This window comes from Saccostrea echinata, unplaced genomic scaffold (genome assembly GCF_033153115.1).
Source record: "Saccostrea echinata isolate AGI-Se365-2 ecotype Australia unplaced genomic scaffold, CSIRO_AGI_Sech_v1 ptg000001l, whole genome shotgun sequence".
Classification (NCBI taxonomy): Eukaryota; Metazoa; Mollusca; class Bivalvia; order Ostreida; family Ostreidae; genus Saccostrea; species Saccostrea echinata.
Window position 1 is genome coordinate 287,218 of NW_026889750.1, and position 21,515 is coordinate 308,732.

A 21,515-nucleotide genomic window follows, 5' to 3' on the forward strand; every position below is an offset into this window, starting at 1 on the left:
CTGAAATTAAAAAAATTCTAAAATATATTATATGTAAGCTTTTTAAGATTTGTAATGCTTATTAATAACAGTAATAGGAAAGCAAAATATATCATTACTTTTTCAAATGTGTCCTTTATTTCCTAGCTCTGTAATGAAAAATATTTGATTCAGTCAAAACGATTCTATATTTTATTCTCAAACAGTGTCTCACAATATATTTATTTAAGGTTGTTCACATTATTTTTCTTTCACTTCATTTTCTTTTTATAATATCTGATGAAGGAACACTACTTGAAAATAGAAAACAAAGAAATTTGTTTCATTCATCACAGCCATTACTACTTAGAATGATCTAACTGTATGTCAGGACAGGCCTACAGTAGTTCCGTAGGCAATGGTAGGAGAAAATCATTTAATGGTATTCAAGTCATTACAGTAACATTTTTTATTATATAACATGTAAGGAACCAGCAAAGGACATTCATTTTTATTTCCTCAGTGACATTTTGTATCAAAATTATTACCTAAAATTGTTGTTTAGTGTATTGCTGTGTGTTTTCTCAATCATAACAGACTTAACAAATAAAAAGACTTAAGAAATCAGAAAAGCAACAAAGACCTGGTTATGATGGTTAAAATGCTAGTCAGTCTATCTACAAAATCTTAGGTCATGAGGCTTTACGCTGAAGGAAAAAACAATCCTCTTTTTTCTATTTGGCCTCCTTCAACGAAATCCAGTCAATGCGCCCCCTAACAAAAAAGTCCCGGTCAAAGCGCCCAATGATTTTGGTCAAAGAGCCCTCTGATTTTGGTCAAAGCGCCCCCTAAAGAAATTTTACAGTAAAATGATGTTTCAAAATCGCCCCCAAATATTTGTCAAAGCGCCCCCAGCTGATTTTGGTCAAAGCCCGCCTAGAGAAATTTTACAGTAAAATGATGTTACAAAACTGCCCCCAAATATTGGTCAAAGCGCCCCCTGATTTTGGTCAAAGTGCCCCCTAATATAATTTTATAGAAAAATTCTGTTTCGAAACCATCACCAAACAATGGTCAAACCCCTGATTTTGGTCAAAGAGCCCGCTTATTTTGGTCAAAGCGCCCCTTAGATATTTTTATAGAATGTTCGTTTGCAAAAAGCCCCCTAAACTTGGTCTCTTTACTAATTTATGCTATTTTTTTTCTTTTGTCTGTTCAGTGTGACCCATGAAATATTTAAAAGATTAATATTAAGTTTGAATAATCTTACAGAAAATATTTCCAAAGAAATGAGAATGAGAATGTTCGTCGGTATCATATAATTATCCCCCTCCCCCCTAAAAAAAATTATATCGATACCGTTGCCCAGCTCTTGACATGTGGAGGCCTTCTCAATAAGAGCCATAATTTTGAAGAAAAAATGAAGAAAAAAAATTAAACCCAAAGATGACTTTTCGAACTTCAAAATCCAATTATTAAACCCAACTATTGCATAATATAATATACTCGATAATCTCTCAGAAACGTTTCCAAATTACGGTTGACTTTTGTTATTTTGTTTTATTTTAATACAGAACAGAAATTTTTTATCATACAAGAAAGTTTTGAGAATGTAACATCATTTTACTGTAAATTTCTTTAGGGGCGCTTTGACCAAAATCAGCTGGGGGCGCTTCGACCAATTTTCGGGGGCGGTTTTGTAATATCATTTTACTGTAAAATTTCTTTAGGACCAAAATCAGGGGGCTCTTTGACCAAAATCATGGGGCATTTGACCGGGACGGTTTTGTTGGGGGGGGGGGGCATTGACTGGCTCCCCCTTCATCAAGCTGAAGACTACCAGTGCCTACTACCAGCAGGTCTGGTACAATCACTAGATTTAGCTACGTAGCTTGAATTACCTACATAGCTTTATTTACCTACCTGAAGTAGCTTTATTTAGCTACTAAATCAAACTTATTTCTTAAATTAGCATTTTACCCAGAAAGTGGAGAAAATTGCATTTTGATGCAGTGATAATTTTCTACTTTGAACTCATCTGAAAACAATTCATGAAAAAATCACCCTTGGAAATGTGTCTTTTTCTGCACAATTGCAGTCAAAGTTCTAGAAGTTTTGGGGCTATATCCAACAGTTAATTTGTGACTTAACAGTTACTTCTTGAATGAAATAACAAAGAAAACCAGTTTTGGTTAACATGAGCACAATGTGAAGTAATCATACTTATCCATGCCTCATCGCACACATGGTGGTGTACAGTTACTCAAACAATGGAAATACATTTTTCCTTAAAAGTGTTCAAACGCAGCAATGTTAAAACTATCTCTGCTTTAGATTGCTTTTTAAATAATACCTAGAATAAATATTAGTAGTCATTAATTTACTTGCGACTTTTTGTCTCTTTAAAAATAAAAAGCAAAATTGTGAAAAGTTGCCTTGAAATAGCTAAATAAAGCTACCCGAGGTAGTAGTGGTGTTCCAATCATCGATTATAATCGAAAATCAGTCCACTGCTGGCATAATCCAAGCGCTCGATTACAAAATTTTTATTCCGATTAATCAGTTTATTTATTTTATTTTACAAGCATAATAATTTTTAAGCCAAATATTCCTGCCGCGACTTGTCTGTTAATTTATTTGTGTTTCGTAATGGCGCAGACAAACAGACATTGTATTCATACCAGGGTAACAACGCTTATTTCCAGGTATGGCCGTACTTTGGATTCAACAAAATGAACGAAGAACCAGCTAGACTAGATAGAACGTTCTATCATTAAAATGATATTGTCCTATGGACTATGGCTTTTCTCGAGACACATCTAGATTATTCTAACAACAGCTGGACCACCACAGAACGTAGTTATTCACCCATTCTTACCATTTAATAAACTAAATTGACAGACTTTGTAAATGTCCGATTATAATTGATAATTAGTTAGTTACAGTAGTCCGATCATCAATTATGAAATTCTTACCGATTCCCATCACTACGAGGTAGGTAAATAAAGCTACGGTTGGTAATTTTAGCTACGTAGCTAAATGTACTGCTTGTACTGGACCTGACCAGTACCAGTTGTATGTGCGCATGTTTAAAAGAAAGTTGTTTTTTTTAAACTGGATAAAAACAGGACTATATGACTTAAGTTTTCCTTGGTCACTTGAGATCTTATCATGAAACTCAGCAAATACATCAAACACCAATATTCATTAAAATCAAACTATGCCTTTGGTCGTAGGGAAAATAACTAGAATTTCCTCGGAATTTAAGAAGCATGTTATATAATTTTCGAAGCTAATATTGTATATTTTTCAAGAATATTAATTCACAAATCTTTGTATGCATTTGCTGGATTAGGCATACTTCTCTAGTCGCTTTTTATGGCTACTTTAGGGATTTATACCATCATACCTGCTGCGGCATCTGATTTTCCCTAACAGGAAGTTGTCAAGAGCGGAAGTACACGTATAAAGTGTGCGTTCGTTTATTTTTCTTGACCTGATCATTGATGTTGGGCTTGCAAAGAGGAAAAAATATGAAGAAAAAAAACATAAAATGAGTTCAAACATATTAGTATTATGTCAGATTTTTAGTTTTCCAAAAATAAGTAGGGTAGTGGCTTGTTTCCAGTTACCGTATTTTACACCACCCCGGATTTGTTTACAAGTTTGACATGCCCATCAACTTATCAAGGATGGAATGAGGCGTGGACAAGCATTAGACGGATTAGTTGACTTATTGCATGTCTGATTATCCTGTTGCCATGTCAGGGACTGGAAAGGTTTGTTTTAAAATTGTACACCAAAAATATTGATTTGGAGGAATCTAATTAAACTAAAAGAATGCGGGTGGTTACGTTCCGATGACTTGTTCGACCCGCGTGGTTCCGACACAAATCCATGTTCGACCCGAGTGGTTTCGTTCCAAAGCAATTAATTAACAATTAATTGCTTCGGAACGAAATTAATTAACACTTTCAAAAGTTTTACATTTTATTTTTTCGTCTACAATTTTTTTTCATATTGACCACGTATAACTGTGTTAATTATCGTATGTAATTAAATTTGGAGAAACGTACATTGTTCAGACAGTGCATATGTGATCACGGTACATTTGAAGAAGTATTTGATTAATTTTTATGGAAAATTGTTCAAATATAATTCATTACTAAATCAAATTTATCAACATTCATGCTCCGCGAAAGTAGAAAAAAATGTTAGGAAACCTGCATGTTGACTACACATACGGAAACAACTACCTATTGACACGCACATCTCTGAAGCCATACAATATACAGCTACCGGATATCCATTTGTTTACCGCACAGTGTATACCCCTGTACTCAGGTATTGACATGTAGGGATATATATTAGAGTAGGTCGAAACCACTTGGGTCGTAACCACGCGGGTCGAACACGGAATCGGAACGTAACCACCTGACACCAACTAAAATACTGAACAAATGTGAAATTTTATTATACAAAGTTTCAAAGACATGAAGCCTCAGTAACATTAATATTATTTGAAAATTTAGCTCTGTTCATATCATAAGATATGTCAGTCAATACCGTTCTTTGCTCATTTACATAGATATGTAAGTGACCACTGGACTGGTAACATATTTATAAATTCCCTGGAAAATTAATTAATATTTTAATTAATATGTAATGGTTTAAACCGTGGGTATCGACCAGGGTAGCTCAGTAGGTAGAGCACCTGATGCAGTGATGCAGGGTTCCTGGGTTTGATTCCCAATACAGCCATACATTATTTTATTGATATCCTTTCTGTTGCATAATTTGGTGCATTTGACCACCCCTCATCTTCGCTATAGCAAAGGGTTTCTGATCCGAACCCTCCTCACAAACCTTTGGCATATGGTGCTGTCAAAAGACGGGAATGTTTACGTCACGTGATCTTGAATCTTACCACGCACATATGCACAGATTGCGTCATCGATAGAAATAAAAAGCAAATTTAAACATTAAAGTTTTTAGAGAATAATTAACAAGAAGGTATCGAATGATGTTTACTTGTTATTTAGTGTGCAAATATACATCTGTAATATAGATTCCAGGTCACATTATTTGCACTTTAACCTATTATAAGATTGGATCACACCATAACTATTTATAGAATGACGTTATCTTATGGATCATTGTTCAGTTTGTGTTTTTCATTTCCAAGACTAAAGAGTCAAGATATATCCCAAATGCAGACATCGTCATTTACAAAAAACAATTGCTGATTGGTCAATCTGTATCAATCAACTCCAATCACAACTTGAGAAAAAAATCCTAACTTTTGACAGCACTGTAGGCCAAGGGATTATGAGGAGAGTAGCGGATCAGAAACCCTTGGCTAGCGAAGATGACCACCCCTGGACTTGCAGATGACCATGAAAGTCCTGCCAGGACAAAAAGAAAATGGGTTGTGTCTTTGTGGGAAAAGACAATTTAAGGAGGGAGGAAATTAATGGCTTGGGCTGTGGATATTGGCCTGGATAGCTCAGCTGGTAGAGCACCTGACTATTAATGGGGGGGTTCCAGGTTCGATTCCCAGTCCAGCCATACATTTTCTTCTTTCTTGTTACATAATTTGGTGCCATTTCCACCCCTGGACTTGCAGGTGAAAGTCCTGCCAGGGGCAAAAAGAAAATTTGGGTTGTTTTTCGAGGGCAAAGACAATTTAAGAAAGGAGGAATCTAATGGTTTAGGCAATGGATTTTGATAGCTTAGGAGAGCTCGGTGGGTACATAACCTGACTAGTAATGCAGGGACTCCGGATTCGATTCCTGGTCCAGCCATACATTTTCTCCTTTCCTTTTTCATAATTTATATTTTTATGGCGTCAAGCTCTTGGAGCTTGAACGTCATCTAGCGATCGGCCAGGTGAAATCGCCACCGGATGTACGCGACCCAATGTGTCAGTGGATGCAACCGCAATAGAAAATAGCAATAGCTATAAACCAATTTCTTTGAAAACGCTCACAATGAATAATAGCTTGAAAATAAAATTGCATTAATTGTATCTACAATTAATTCTTTTACAAAACAACGATAATATGTTTTATTTTCACACAAGAAAAACATGATGGTTGTTGCGGATGAATTTCTACAGAAAGGGTGCATCGAATGACATGAATAACATTTTGGAATGATAACCGTGTAACACAAACAACCAACAGGCGGTAAAATAATTACAAAGTTACATTAAAACACGAATACTACAAGCTTGAAAAGATTGAATTTCTAAATCTTAGCTTTACTTTTACAATCTTCTAACCAATTTTATCCTAAAAAGCCGATGATGTTAATCAGTATTACTGTATTTCTCCATTTCCTCCAATATACCACGCACTATCGTAACTCGATCGTACTTGTAACAGAGCAGAGTCATGGTTGTAGTTAAGATGCAATGACTAAAACAACGCTTTGAGGTTGGCAATTAGAAAGAATAATATATAAATTCATGAAATCCTTCATAGTTCTTCAATTGACTGAAAAGAAATTAGTTTGATATTTAGCATGAACATGTTCGACGGTGTCTGGTCAATTCGAACCCTGCTCCATTCGGACCATGACATAAAGGCCCCACACTACCGGTAATTGTGACATTTTGTTTAAAACTTTTTTTATTCTTATTTTTATTCTTATTATTATTATTATTATTATGTCACTTGAGTCACTTACTTGACCTATTGCTATCTTCAGATCTTTTGAAATTGTTTTTTCTTGTTTGACGCCATTGAAGCCTTTCAGGCTTTTGATTTATATTAGATACCATGCTAATCATTCATGGTAGATATGTCTACTATTAATGTCATCTCTTGTATTTAATTAACAAATCAAAGATTGCATAATCCGCAGAAAAAAATGAAGAAGTGTTAATTGTTTTGATTGCAGGATTAAATTAAATGCCATGCATGTTGAAATATTTACGGTTCCAATACACCTATGTAATTGAATTATTTGAAACTGTTGATAATTTTCATGGTTTTTTAATCATTTAATACACAAATCCCCCCCCCCCCCAAAAAAAAAAAAAAAAAACAAAACAAAACAAAACAAAACAAACAATTAAACCAACAATTTCAATTTAACAAATAATGAATCAATCGTTTTGTAAAGACGAAAGGTTTGTTTTTACTTCAAATGACAAATGAGGATAAAACATTTTTGAACACGTAACATCACTATTCACGTGGTTCAGTTAATTTTGATTAAGATGATGTACAAAGCTATATTTGTAAAGAAAAAAAAAAAACAAAAAAAAAAAAACAAACAAAAAACAGAATATGACTTTTTTAATTAGATATATGATTTGTAAACTTAATATGTGTGAATTATTATCCTAATTTGCAAGAAGTTCTATTCACATATTTAAAAATTTGTATATATAATTGGAAATGAATTTAAAATTAAATCATAACATTTATATACAAATACAATATTTTAAGGATTCAAATGTGCACTTGATATACTATGAACACACACACATAGCATATCATTGTGCAGACAGTATTATAGCTGTAAATATCATAATCAGGATTTCAACTTTTCAGTTATAAATTAATTTAATTATACAGTAAGCTGTCTTTCAAGAAGGAAACATTTTGTATGAAAAAGATTTTATCACTCTTTAAATAGGCTGCAGAGATATTTCTGAGGTATTAGGTAAGAGAATTACAAGCAATATTTGAATGTATGTAGATACAGGTGGTGCTAGTTTATTCCCTTTTATATGATACAGTTTATATTGCATGTTGAACTTTGCAGGTGTTTATGCATTAAAAATCATTGTAATATTATTACATGTATTATAAATAAATTGTTTGATTTACTGTCTACACAGTTAAAGATTAACTTGCTAATCTTATACTGAATATATTGTATAATGATTTTATCTGTTCTAATTATTAAAAAAAAATTATTTATATTTAGACATTAAGAAATATTGTAATTTATTTGAAATTAATATGTCACCAAGATTGGCACAAGCGAAAAATAAGTTTATATTCTTTTGATCATTTCAACAGAATTAAAGAAAATATTTAAAGGTTGAAAATAAATTCAGTCCATGCAATTGAGCATGCATGTATTTTTTATTCATTTATTATTATTTGTTGTTGTTATTATTCCTTATTTTTGTTGTGATATATTAGTCAAGAAAAAGAAAGAAAAATTATCATAAGCATATAATGCAGCATTTCTTCATTTGACGTGAAAATTTAAAAACTAGGCACACAGAATAGTTGAATTTTTCAAAATTGTTCAAGTCAAAGAATTAATTTGTAAAAAAAATTCGTATCACTTATCTAAGGATCAAATGTCACTTAATTATTTCTAAAGCCGAAAACTGCCATAATATAGTATGCTTTACCCACATTTATTTCCAAATAATTACATTGTATTCTTATTGTTTAGTTAGATACATGTACTTCTATTGCACAAGAGAGTTATCAATTAAAAGTGTGCAATCCTCAAATTCACTTCAGAAAAGTAGATTTTGTTGCCATTATGTTACTGTCATACATCATTATTAGCTATGTAGATTTCATACATGAATATATTGTGGGATATAAGTTTAATTGGGATAGAGTGACTCCATACAAACTTAAAGAAAATTTTTGTACATTTACAAATTAAATTAGATAATAATATCTTTATTTTTTATAGTAATCAGGAATGTATACTCATCTATATTCATTTTTAAGACATATGGTACTTCAAATTACTAACAAGTGTATACATTAGATATTATATTCTTGACCACTAACTGTTCACTAGGGTTAATATTCTTGCATGAAAACTTCAGTATGTTGTATGAGGTTTAAATCAACTAGAATAGTTTAAGTAATTTCCCTGCATTTTTCTTATAGATCAAGTACTTGTACTAGTAATTGATGTTATATGTAGTAATTCTATCCTAAACCTCGATCCCCTTCTAACTGTGTTACTACATTATTCTTAATACTTGGATAACCAATGTCTTGCTCATTCATTGATTTGATTTGAAACTCTGATAGAAAGGATAGTATTTTCTAACAGATCAATCTTCTGAATTCATCTGACATTAAAACAACAGTAATGTTAGACATTTCTACAAAATTGCTCATAAAATGATGTGGTTGATTCCTTCTTGACTTTGGCAATGGAAAAAGTATTTATGAGTAACCACACAGAAATATGTGTTTATTTTGTTCAGAATCAAAAACCACCAAAAGCCAAATCAAAAAGGATTCATGTCCTGGCGATGGAGGAAGACACTGACAAAGGGAGTGTAAATAGTCAGGATCATCTCATAGAGAGGCAGGAAAACACTGCTGGTAAGGACAAGCATATAGGTGGGGGAGGGGGGGGGGAGGGGGGCAATAGTGCAAATCATCTCAAAGATCAAGGGGCAAGAAAAAAATTGATGGTAAGAACAGTAATACAGGCTGGAGGGAGGGGGTAGGAGCAATAATGCAGACCATTTCACCATTTTATAGAGAGACAAGAGAATACACTGCTGGTAAGAACAGGCATATAAGAAAGAGGGGGTGATCATAGAGAAGTAAGAAAATGCTGCTGGTAAGAACAGGCATACAAGCAAAAGGAAGAGGGGGTTGACACTAGTGCTAACCATCTCAATCAGCAGCAAGAAAGCATTGCTGATAAGAATAGGCATGCAGGCATAAAGGGGAAGGACAATGGTGAAGACCACTTCAAAGAGAGGCAAGCAAACTCTGCTGGTAAGGACAGGCATACAAGACACCAGTGCAGACCAACTCAAAGTCTGCTGGTTAGATCAGACAAGAAGTTGGGAAGGTGGGAGGTAACAAAGTGGGGGCTGCAATATATAAATAGAGACTGCTGGTATATGCATACAAGACATGTTTTATCAATAATTTGTTTAGAACTTCATTATAGAAGGGAATGTACCATATGTCAGACACAATACTCTTCATAGAAAAAATTACAGAAAAATCAATGCTATACTGAAATCTAGCCTCAGGAAAATTCAGGTGTTCAAACAGAGTTGTATAATATAATATATGTTATTGATTTAGTTGGACATCTTAGAAAGACAGATGACAATATTTTATGGAGATCTGTGATCATAAAACATGGAAAAGATACAGACAGTTAGTCAGGCACATTAGTTAAACTGAATATTTCAACTAGTTTATAAATGAAGGTTATGACCACTGTTGACCTTGACCTCTTCATTTCAATCTCAATTGAAAAACACATTTGATAGTTTGATAGGTTTTTTTAGTCACCTAAGTCACTCAGGTGACCTATTTTTATCTGTTTTTGTCCATCATCGTGCTTCATCTGTTAACATTTGAACATTTTCAGCATTTTCTTTGGAACCGCTAAACTTATTTCAACCAATTTTGGCATATAACATCTATGAACGAAGGGGAACAAAATTATGACATTCAAGGTCCCTGCTTCCCTGGAGCCTGAGGGATGGGGCTAAAACCATCACAATTAATGCAATCTTTAGAAGTCTTCTTCTTTACTCCTGGACATCATGCAGTTGAACTGTTGTCATGATTGTATTGAGCCCTCTACTGAAATTGTGAAATTCATGGCCCCAGGCTTAGGGATTCTGGACGTAGGGCAGGTTCTTATGATCATAAAGTGAAAATCTTTACGAATCATATCTCCCCCTGTTTATTTAGCAGATAGACTAGGTGCATGGTTATGATGAGCAAGTGGGATTCTTCAAAAATTGTAAAATTTGTGGCCCCAGGGTCAGGGGTTCTGGAGGATGGGGGGCTCTATTGATCATTTAATAAAATATCTTCTTCTCTGTTCCTGGCTATTAAGCAAACAAACTACATGCATAGTTATGAGCAAGGATGCTTCTTCCATTGTGCATTACATGACCCGTAGGTCAGGTGTTCCGGTGTTAGGGCAGGGCTGTATTGATTATATACTTTCATAGTTTTTAATGGTCAGGTAGACTTGAATAATAGATAAATAAAATGAGACAAAAATACCCAATTTTTGTACATTAAATGTTCTTCAGAAACCAAGAGAGGCCAATATGAGAGGGGATGAGATGGGTTTACCATGGTTTTACTAATAGTGCTCAAGCACTGTTGATATTTTTAGTTTACATGGTTGTGACAAATGGGGCAAGTACAGGCAAGTAAATAGATTTACTTAAAGATTTGTTATCGAGTACTAGACTAATTATTTTGTTAATCCCTCATCATCCTATTTCTTTTGTTTTGGGCAACATAGCTTCATCTATTAGTTTATTTTGTTTTATTTCATACTTCAGAAGTATAGAATCTATGGATCCTCTACAGTGTTGTATAATACTCGGGTCACCATTAAGGTTCTTGAGCCTCTTATTTTATTTATTTGTTTATTTATTTTTTATTTATTGTTATTGTAAGTAGAGATATATCACAACTTTTGCATATATAATAATGCAATTTTTTACATCAGAAAATATACCTGTTTTAGTTAACCATTGAACCATGGATACAATTTTTACGATAAATTTTACTAACTGCCCTAGATTTTGCCAGCAGTAATAAACACAGTCATCTATACATGCTTTAAACAGAATTTGAGTCATGCTCTTAAATATGCATATATTGACAATGCAATAAGAAAAAATATTGTCAAATTATTTAATTACCATATTAAATGCCACTGAAATATATATTTCGGTTAGGAATTTGGTGTATATATATTGTAGACGGATATCCTTTTGAACTTCACAGAAAGATTATGGTAATCAGCAAGACAGAAGATTCTTTTTTGTAGAACTAATTTTAGTATAATTACGTGCTGCAGGATCTCTTTCCAGTTTGGGTTTTTTTAACCACCATTGAAGTTAGAGGTTATATTTTAATTATTAGTGATTGCCTCAAGCTGTATATTTACATTTCAGGATTTGTGTGTTTTAGTGAAACACTCTGAAGGCTGGGTGTCAGTAGTAATACAAACTGGTGTTTGGAAGTTTATTCGTATATGTATATATTAAATTTTAAAACAACATTAAAAATGTAAGTTTTAACAAAGCACTTTTGTAATCTATTAATGTCTTTGTTTTTTTACTTGTTAACAATTAACAAGTAAATTTGATTGGTTTTATTTTTACAGGAAATATTGAAGAAGGTGACCTAGAACCAGTTAAAGAGAAAGTAGATGACAAACCAGATGTAGACATGTCAAGTGAAGAAACCTCAGAGAGCAAGACAGAGGGAAGCGGTACTGATAAACCAAAGCAGGGACCCTCAAACGACGATATCATCCCAGTGAACAAAGAGGATTCTCAGACTGACTCAAATCAGGATAACACAGAACAACAGGGTAAAAGTCAAAATGGAAGATTGGCTGGTATGAAAACGAAAGTATTGGCAGCATTCACCGCAAATAAATCAAAGGATCGACCAGAGGAAGGAAATGATGTCACAGGAAAAGAAGCTGAAGTGAGGTTCAAATTAGACAATAAGAAGCTCTCTCTACAAGAAAAAGACTTCAAAAAGAGGGTGCATGATGTGGAGGAGGGGATATTTTCTGTGACCAAAGAGGACTTGGAGAGGAAGAAGAAGAGGACCGAAGATAAAGATGAGGTGGATACAGCCTCAGTTTGGTCCTACTTCATGCCCAAGAAGAATTTCCAGTACTACTTTCAGCACCCATACTTCCGGCTTTTCATAGCCTACTTTGTGACTTTTTGTAATTTTCTGATTTATGCTGAGGACCCAGTGGCACATTCTATGAAGGAATGCACCATTCCAATGGTGGGGAACGACTTTGCTTTTGTGTTGACTAGGTATGCTCCCAATGCTTGGAGTCTTCTCAAGGTTTTCCTTTGGCTCTCAGCAATTGTGCTTGGAATTGTGATCGGAAAATTGGTTGTGCACGGGTTATTCTTCAGTGAGTATCTTTATTCTTCAAATTTTTTTTCAACTAGAATCTTTACTGAAAAGTTAAAAATGACTTATGATTTTGGCTTATATGAAACAGAATCAGTGAAATTAGTAAGTTTTGATTGAGCCACCTGGGTTGTTCAGGTGACTTTTTGACATCACTGTTTGTTTGCTGTATTATTATACCCCCTGGAAATTAATTTTGGGGGGTATATAAGAATCACCTTGTCCGTCTGTCTGTCTGTCCAAACATGTCCGGTTCATATCTTTCATTATATATATTGTTTGCAGTGCATGGCTTTGGTTTAAACTAATATTTTTTGTCCCCTGGTTTCACTGAAAGTGAAGGATATTAATTTGGGTCTGTTCATCCATCTGTCTGTCTGTGATCCATATCTGTGTGTAACACTTTTGTTTCCAGACAAAAACAATACTTTCATTTCCAAATGATATCATAAAAAGCCTTTGAGATTTTGCAATGAAATTTATATTACAACTCCCTATGGCATACAGAAGACCCCTATTGATTTTGAGGTCAAAGGGTTAAAGATCAAGGTCAGAAATTCATATATTGCAGAAAATGATTTCGAGATGATAACTTGAGTTCTCTGAGAGGTTTTTCATTTAAATTACATATTTAACTCCTTGTGACTTATAGAAGAACCCTTTTGATTTTAAGGTTAAAGGTCATAGTCAGAAACTCCCAATGACCCCTTTTGATTTTTAGGTCAAAAGGTCAAGGTCAGAAATCCATTTCCTCCTTAAAATGGTTCCTAGTGATAACTCTAGTTCTTTTTGAGGTTTTGCAATCAAATTTTATACCTTTAGTCAATACGACTTAAAAAAGACTCCTATTTATTTTTAGAGCCAAAGGTCAAAGACCAAAGTCGGAAATTCATATATTGCAAACTTATTTTCCAGGTGATAACTTTAATTCTCTGAATTGGCTTGTTTTTCATGTTATTTCTGTATTGTTGATGATAAAGTGTGTGCAGTTCTTTTAGAATTGACTCTCCCTGGAAACCTAATATAATTCATTTCTAAAATGAATTATTAAAGATAATTTAAAAGTTAATTATGATAATATTAAAGATATGTGTATTGCATTGTGGAAATATCTTAATCCTAAAGTAAAATACATGTGCATGCATGTTTTAAAGTAAGATCAATATTTATTATTTTAGGGGGTGAGCGAGGGGGGGGGGGGGGGTAATTTTTATTTTTAAAAGTAGTGTAAAATGCAGTAATGTGAAAATGATGTTGCATATTTTTGTTCATTTGTTGTACATGTATGTGTAAATGGTCTGTTTGTCTTTGATATATGATGTAGAACTATAAATCCCTGATTGAACTTTATGTTTGCACAGTCAAAAAAAAAAAAAACCTTGTGGCATTTACTAGAATTAATCAATGATTAAAAAGATGTTACTTAGCATATCAAGACATGTTAACTAAAAATTGTAGAGATTGTAGAAATAAATATCTTGATGTCAATTTCATTAGCAGCTGTCTGTGTTGTAAGGTAATTTAACGTTTTTCACTGTATAGCATAGGGTCTAGGCTTTTTGTTGAATAAATTAAGTTGGATGATGACCAGTCTAATTTATTTTCGTTATGAAAAATACGTTTGTTTGATTGTGTAGAGCATGTTGCATGCTATCATTGCATTCTTAACAGAATTATTTTTAAGTTATTAACATCCAGCCAATTTTATTCACAATTTTTTTACAGGCAATTAAACTTAGATAGATGTTTGAATTGAGAAAGGAAGGATGAAAACTCACACATTCACAATGCCCATGTAAAATTAAAACACTATGTACCTAATTTTATTGTACTTATGCCACATTAATTTTGCTAATACCTTGTATAAAAATTAAACCATCTTGGCCACTGCTTCAAACAGATTTTTAAAACAAGAAGTTTAAGTGAAGTCCCAAGCGAGTTTTATGATCTTGATTGATATCATGTTTAAATTACATTAAAGTTTGCCTCTGTCAGTATTTTTTATCCAATGCAAAGTAATGATACCTGTACAGGTTTAATATGACTGAGACTGATCTCCATTTTTACCCAGTCCTTTAACATACCCTGGTTATTGTAGACCGCTTGTGTCGGCTGAGGATGTTTGAAGATGACATGGGTTCCTTCATGGTTATGTTTCTGACAACATTGATCAGTGTCTTTGTCTTTTCCTGGATCTACAACGCCTTCCTGATGATCGGAGGGAGCGATACGGAAGATTACCGAATCTCAGATCTCATGGGCATTTCTAACTCCCTCTTCATGAAGATGGCTGCCACTGGCACCTGGTGTGGAGACTTCTTTACAGCCTGGATGGTAAGTACCTTTTAACCTCGTACTAACTTCGTATATTACAAGTTTTGAAAGTAATTATAATTTTATATTTATATCCACTAAATATTTTCTCCTTTATTTCTTATGAAAACCAATTGCTGTTTTCACTGCATTAACAAGTAATAGATAGAACTGGTTTTTTATGGCCATTTTTGTTAAAAAGATTTCTTAAGAATTAGGTTTTCCATCAAAGTAACATAATGGACCAACTATACAATATTTTACGTACTTTCATCTTCAACATTCTCAGTATGAATAATTTATTCAGATATAAATATAAATCTTTGCTTATTAATGCAGAGAATCATTGCAGAAAAAAAGTTATATAAACCTAGATGTCCACCTAAGAATCGATCAGGTCTGTTCACCCTGAAACATGTTCGCCCTGATACCTGTGTGGCCTAAATTCACTTGGGGTCCATTTGCCCTCTTTTAATAATGATTTGTTTCTGGAAAATTAAATTATGTCTGATTTTTGCAGTTGGGTATACATGTATTTAAATTAGTTCAACTTCAAAGTTGTTTATAGTAAAATACAGTGGAACTTTGGTGTTCTCTAAAATTGATAAATCAAATACCAGGGATATGTCGAATTGAATTAGAAGTACGAACCCTTTTTTCTATATATTCTACCCTTAATATCTTGAACCTTTTTTTCCTCAATCCCATCCACTTCAAGGTAACGGAGTTTGACTGTAATTTATACAAGAGTTAACTAGTATTATTTGTTTTTAATTGGTTAAAGAGATTGAAATAAAAAGTTCAGCATTGCTAAGAATTACATGTAGTTTTAATTGGCAATACCTATAGGTAACAGATATGATGCTTCAGGAGAAATTGTACCCAAAATGGGCAGTGGGGGCACGTCGGTGGTGGAATACTGGATACCGCCGCATCATTCTGTTCTGGACCATCACTACACTGGCCTCCATTATTGTGGTGGTTGTAATCGCCACAGACTACATCCAGTGGGACAAACTGAACCGCGACTTTCTACACAGCAATGAGGTTTCCAGGGCTATGCTAGCTTCTTTTATTCTTGTGATGGATATTTTCATTGTTTTACAGGTTAAGTAGCTTTTATTACATTTTAAACAGTGGACATGGTGAAATACTGTAATTTATCCATTGATTTGAGAGTGCTATTTTTCACTTTGAAAAAAAATATCAAAAGGGATATTTTTCACTGTGAAAATATCAAAAGTGCAGCAAAACTCTCAATTTTTTTTATTCCTTTCACTAAGAATGTTAAAAAAAAATTATTCCATGTTATAAGATAGCAAGAGTAAATAATCCATCCTTACACAGACTAAAACTGTCGAAGTTTCTCCAATTTCTTGTCAGTATCACTGTTTACCTTTCCAAACTATGATGCCTCACAACTGCTGAACTATGATGTCACAGCCTATGACAGTGTTAAAAAAGACAGAGGCAAAAGGAAAATCAAAGAACATGATTAACAAACAGAAAATTAAATATTTTGTGGTTTGATATGGAGTTTATTTCACCCTCGAGACAGGATTTTTTTTTTTTTTTTTTTTTTTACTTGTGCTTTGCCATCGTGAAAATGTTGTTGTTTTTTTTTTTTTTATAAAATACATTCCCATTCATGAAATAAATTCCACATCCAACTACAAAACATAAAATATCCTCTATTTATTTGTTTATATGTGAAAAACTTGTCAGAAGTATTTTATGGGGGAGCCTTGTTGGTCAGTAATTGAACTCCAAAAGCTTTAGATTTTTATCTTATTTGATGATCAAGTTTATTTGACAAAATCAAATCAATAAAAATCAGAATTATCACTTGTTGATCATCTACATACAACTGTATATTTTTATCTTTGGTGAAAAACTGAGGACCTATGTTTGTGCAAATTGAATCTGTAAACATTTTGAACTTTTGCAGAATGCATGATTCCAAACATAAAAATTAAAGGTGTGACATATTCTATGTGAATGTATTTTTAAAAGAATTCACTCCATATATATTTCAGGTCTGTTATTTTACATGTACCACGTTCCTCTGTAAATTTCTTATCACACTCTTCAGAGTTTTTCATTTAATGTTATGATATGTCTCAAGGGTCAAGATCATTGCAGGAATCTCAAAATACTAGTAATTGTAGTAGCCAGATAAGTGGGGGTATTCTCAAACACCCGCTAGATGACTAGGTTCCTTCTCACTGCTCTCTAAGATGCACAGTTTATGGAAATTATGCAAATTGCATCAGATTTAAATGAACATTATCATTCAAGTTCAAATTAATATAGTGGTCAGCATTTCTTTTGGATAATATCAGAGACTGTGAATTTCAAAGACTTTAAGTCATCTACCTTACAGAAGTTCCTTAAGTTTTAAGGATGTTCTTGTTACATGTAATAATATATCTATGTAAGTACTAAGAATTTCACATCAAGAATGATGAATATATGCATTTTAACTTATGTACAAAGTTGTTGATGTCTTAACCGTACTTGATATTTGTCACAGTGATTTAAGAAAGCAAATAAATTGATGCATTTGATGCAGTGAAAAGACATATGGACTGCTGTGTCTGACTTTGGTGACATAGCAACATACATACCACTACTCTATAGCTGGAGTGACCAAAATTTGCCAATGTCAATCTGTATACAGAGGTCTTGCTTAAACTTGCAAAACTTGGCATAATCTTATATGAGATACATAATTCAAAGAATATGATTCAGAAGTAATACTCCATACATATTACATAAATCTGATGTAATTTGAGCTTCCAAATAAATGACATTCATATAGATTTTGGTATTGTACATTTTGGTTTAATGAGAAAATTCCCTGGCATTTGGGATTGTAGCTTGATTTATTAAACATAATATGTGGTTGCATAGGGAAAAAATGATTCCAATTAATAAGTAATTTTGAGTGCATTTGTTTATTTTCACTACCAACTGCATTATGTCTGTATAGACGGAGGAAATAATTTGAGTAAATTGGAATGAAGTGAAATTTCATCTTTTAATTTTAAGGATTTTTTTTTTACTTTGGACAAAATTAGAAGGAAGATTAAAGTATTATAATATCTAAATGAAATGTTATCTTTAAGCCAGGAGCTTGATTTACACTTGTAGTATTAATAACATTTGATGTAGAGGTTGATTTTAAAACACTTTCACAGGTTCCAATTGCAAGTAGTCTGGAATATTTAGAAAACATGCATTACATTGGGGGAATAATTAAAGTATCAGATTTACTTCACTTTCAGAAAATTGTTCAAATGAGAGAAAAAAAAACTTGATTAAGTAGAAATTTCAAAAGTTGCATTGAGAACTGAATGCTGAATAAATACTGTATGAATACTAGTGAATTTGAGGAAAATGTTGCTAGATTTGAGAACCTTTTGGTGTATATTAGGATAATCAATTTTAATTCTTTCTGTTGGCAGGACTGGGATTTCCCCCATTTTGTGAGTGCAATAGACATTAAACTTCCTGGTATTAATACAGCTCACATCAAATTCAACATACCTAAATGTCTGAAACGGGAGGTGTGGCAGGTCCATATCACAGGTAATACATGGTGGTCATATCACAAGTAATACATGGTGGTCGTACCACAAGTAATACATGGTGGTCATATCACAAGTAATACATGGTGGTCATATCACAAGTAATACATGGTGGTCATATCACATATAATGTGTAAGACACAGGTGGTCATATCACAAGTAATGCATGGTGGTCATATCACAAGTAATACTTGGTAGTCATATCACAAGTAATACATGGTGGTCATATCACAAGTAATACTTGGTGGCCATATCACAAGTAATGCATGGTGGTTATATCACAAGTAATACTTGGTGGTCATATCACAAGTAATACATGGTCATATCACAAGTAATACTTGGTGGTCATATCACAAGTAATACATGGTGGTCATATCACAAGTAATACTTGGTGGCCATATCACATGTAATACATGGTTGTCATATCACAAGTAATACTTGGTGGTCAAATCACAAGTAATACATGGTGGCCATATCACAAGTAATACTTGGTGGTCATATCACAAGTAATACTTGGTAGTCATATCACAAGTAATGCATGGTGGTCATATCACAAGTAATACTTGGTGGTCATATCACAAGTAATACATGGTGGTCATATCACATATAATATGTAAGACACAGGTGGTCATATCACAAGTAATACTTGGTAGTCATATCACAAGTAATACATGGTAGTCATATCACATAGTGGTCATTTCACAGGTAATGTACATTGTGACCATATGTACTGCAAAACATTTGAAGAGGAGAGGGAAGGAGGGAAGTAATGCAAAACACAGATTATTTGAAGATATTAAGATAATTAATTTTACATTTTTATTATATATAAAATGCAAAAAATGTATCAAGCTATATACATGTATGAAGAATGTGTTGTGATAAGAAAAATTTCAATAACTAAAATGTTATTTCATGGTTGAAAGGTACATGGATTTAATATTACATGTGGTTGATTAAAATTCTCCAAGATTATCAATTCATAGGCAGACATTGACTATCTGTGTCTTCATACATTTGCAGGAAAGTGGTTTAACTATGGAATCCTATTTCTAGTCATGATCTTGGATCTGAACATGTGGAAGAACCAGATCTTTTATTATCCATTTGACTATGGTCAGTACACAGATTCTGATGGTAAAATCCACAGTGTGACAGACGAGTACAGCTTAAAGACATTCAACGAGACACAACTGTCCTACAGTTATAGATCAGTGACCGTTAATCCAAACACCAATACTACTTACCTTGCTGGAGATACAGTGATGAATGCACGCTACAACGGGTATCATGTTGCAATCAAACTAATTGCTTTTATTCCTGCAGTTGTGGCATTTGTGACATTTGGGGTTCTGTTGTGGAAGTTTGGCAGACGCGTGCCTCATGATAAAGATGTGTATGCTGGGCGATTAAAGAAGAGACACAGAGATGGCAGTAAAGTTAGGTTTAGGTTCCGAGGACTTGCTGCTATGATAAGAGCTTTCAAACTCAAGCCAAAAGTTGATGATAATCGACCAAGCTTGGTCTCTTATGAGCTAAAAAGTGAAAGTAATGCTGAAAATTCTCAAGATACAGTTTCCTGATTTAGTACTTTTTAAATTTTTTATTTATTTTTTTTTTACTGCTCCCTTAGAGTTATTTCTCTTGTAACAGTAACATGTTTGTGTAAAAAAAAAATCCAATACAAATGTCTACGGTAATCACTTTTATGGTTTGTGATTTTGATGATAAATTATATCTACTGTGGAATCATTTTACATGTAATTTGTGGGGGTCAGTGTTTAGGCAACCAAATTTTGACTGGTTCATGAGGGCAAGATTTCATAGGTAACTCATGCATAAGAAGAGTCAATTAACTGAAACAGTGACAAAGTCATGTTTGTGGAGATGTAGATGACCCATAAAATAAAAAAAAAAATTGTCCTCCACAAACAGTAATGATTCCACAGTATTTAACAAGGTTATTTTTGTACTAAATGTTCAAAATCAGCCAGGACTTGAGCTCCCAAATACATATACCATAACAATTTTTGTCTGTTTTTGATACCTCTTAATTGCCATTTTTATTGTGCATATTTTTAATCTTTACCATGTTTATTCTTTTGGTACTGAGCTTTATTTAATTCTTTACATTCCATTATTTTTTCTCTCTGAGTTGAGATTCATTTTAAGTGTTCCATACCACACCTTCTTCAAGTTCTCAAAGTTCTCATCTTGATCAAACTCTTCAGACCATTTTTTAGTATAAAATGCTTACTTCTCAATGAATTAACCTTTTGATAAAAGTTCTTTACTAATTCTTCAGTGACAAAAATAGCTGCGTTAATTTAAAACAAAAATCAATAATCTTTGTGTCTGAAAAGAAAAAAAAATTATGTGAAAGCTTATCTACATAATTTGGATTTGAATTTTCAAAATTGATATTTTTTTTTTTTTTACCAAATTGAGGCCACAGTGTTTGAAGCAGGACTATGTATTTGAAAAATGTATGAAATTGTACAATAAAAAAATATAGTTGCATGAAGATGGGATATCCTTCAGAATCTTCTTTTCAAAAACAGCAAGGTTACACTGAGAATATAAAAGCTTTAAATCCTTCAAAGTGTTCATGTCATGGCCCTTCAGATTCAGGGATATGAGGCTGCAACTGAGATTTAAATTTTTTCATATTTATGTGGTATAACAATGCTTTAGTGTCTCATTTTGCATGTAATCTTTAAGCATCTTCATGTACCATTTCTTCAAATTTATACAAGTTATAGCA

The 21,515-nt window shown here is 33.1% G+C and overlaps 1 protein-coding gene across 1 annotated transcript; it reads left to right on the forward strand.

Annotated features, from left to right (window-relative positions):
- Positions 1–9,163: 9,163 nt before the first annotated feature.
- Positions 9,164–20,958, forward strand: LOC133182386 (transmembrane protein 117-like). Its single transcript, XM_061317221.1, has 6 exons — positions 9,164–9,284; positions 12,070–12,849; positions 14,947–15,182; positions 16,011–16,268; positions 18,629–18,752; positions 19,775–20,958. The coding sequence occupies exons 1-6, from the start codon at positions 9,212–9,214 to the stop codon at positions 20,332–20,334; spliced, it is 2,031 nt and encodes a 676-aa protein (XP_061173205.1). The 5' UTR covers positions 9,164–9,211; the 3' UTR covers positions 20,335–20,958.
- The last annotated feature ends 557 nt before the right edge of the window (positions 20,959–21,515 follow it).

What these genes read in the sequence shown, in the direction of transcription:
- LOC133182386 (XM_061317221.1), top strand. Translation starts at nt 9,212, where the DNA reads ATGGAGGAAGACACTGACAAAGGGAGTGTAAATAGTCAGGATCATCTC. An exon ending in GAGGCAGGAAAACACTGCTG is followed by an intron (nt 9,285 to 12,069) that starts GTAAGGACAAGC and finishes TTATTTTTACAG; the next exon opens with GAAATATTGAAGAAGGTGAC. An exon ending in GTGGCAGGTCCATATCACAG is followed by an intron (nt 18,753 to 19,774) that starts GTAATACATGGT and finishes ATACATTTGCAG; the next exon opens with GAAAGTGGTTTAACTATGGA.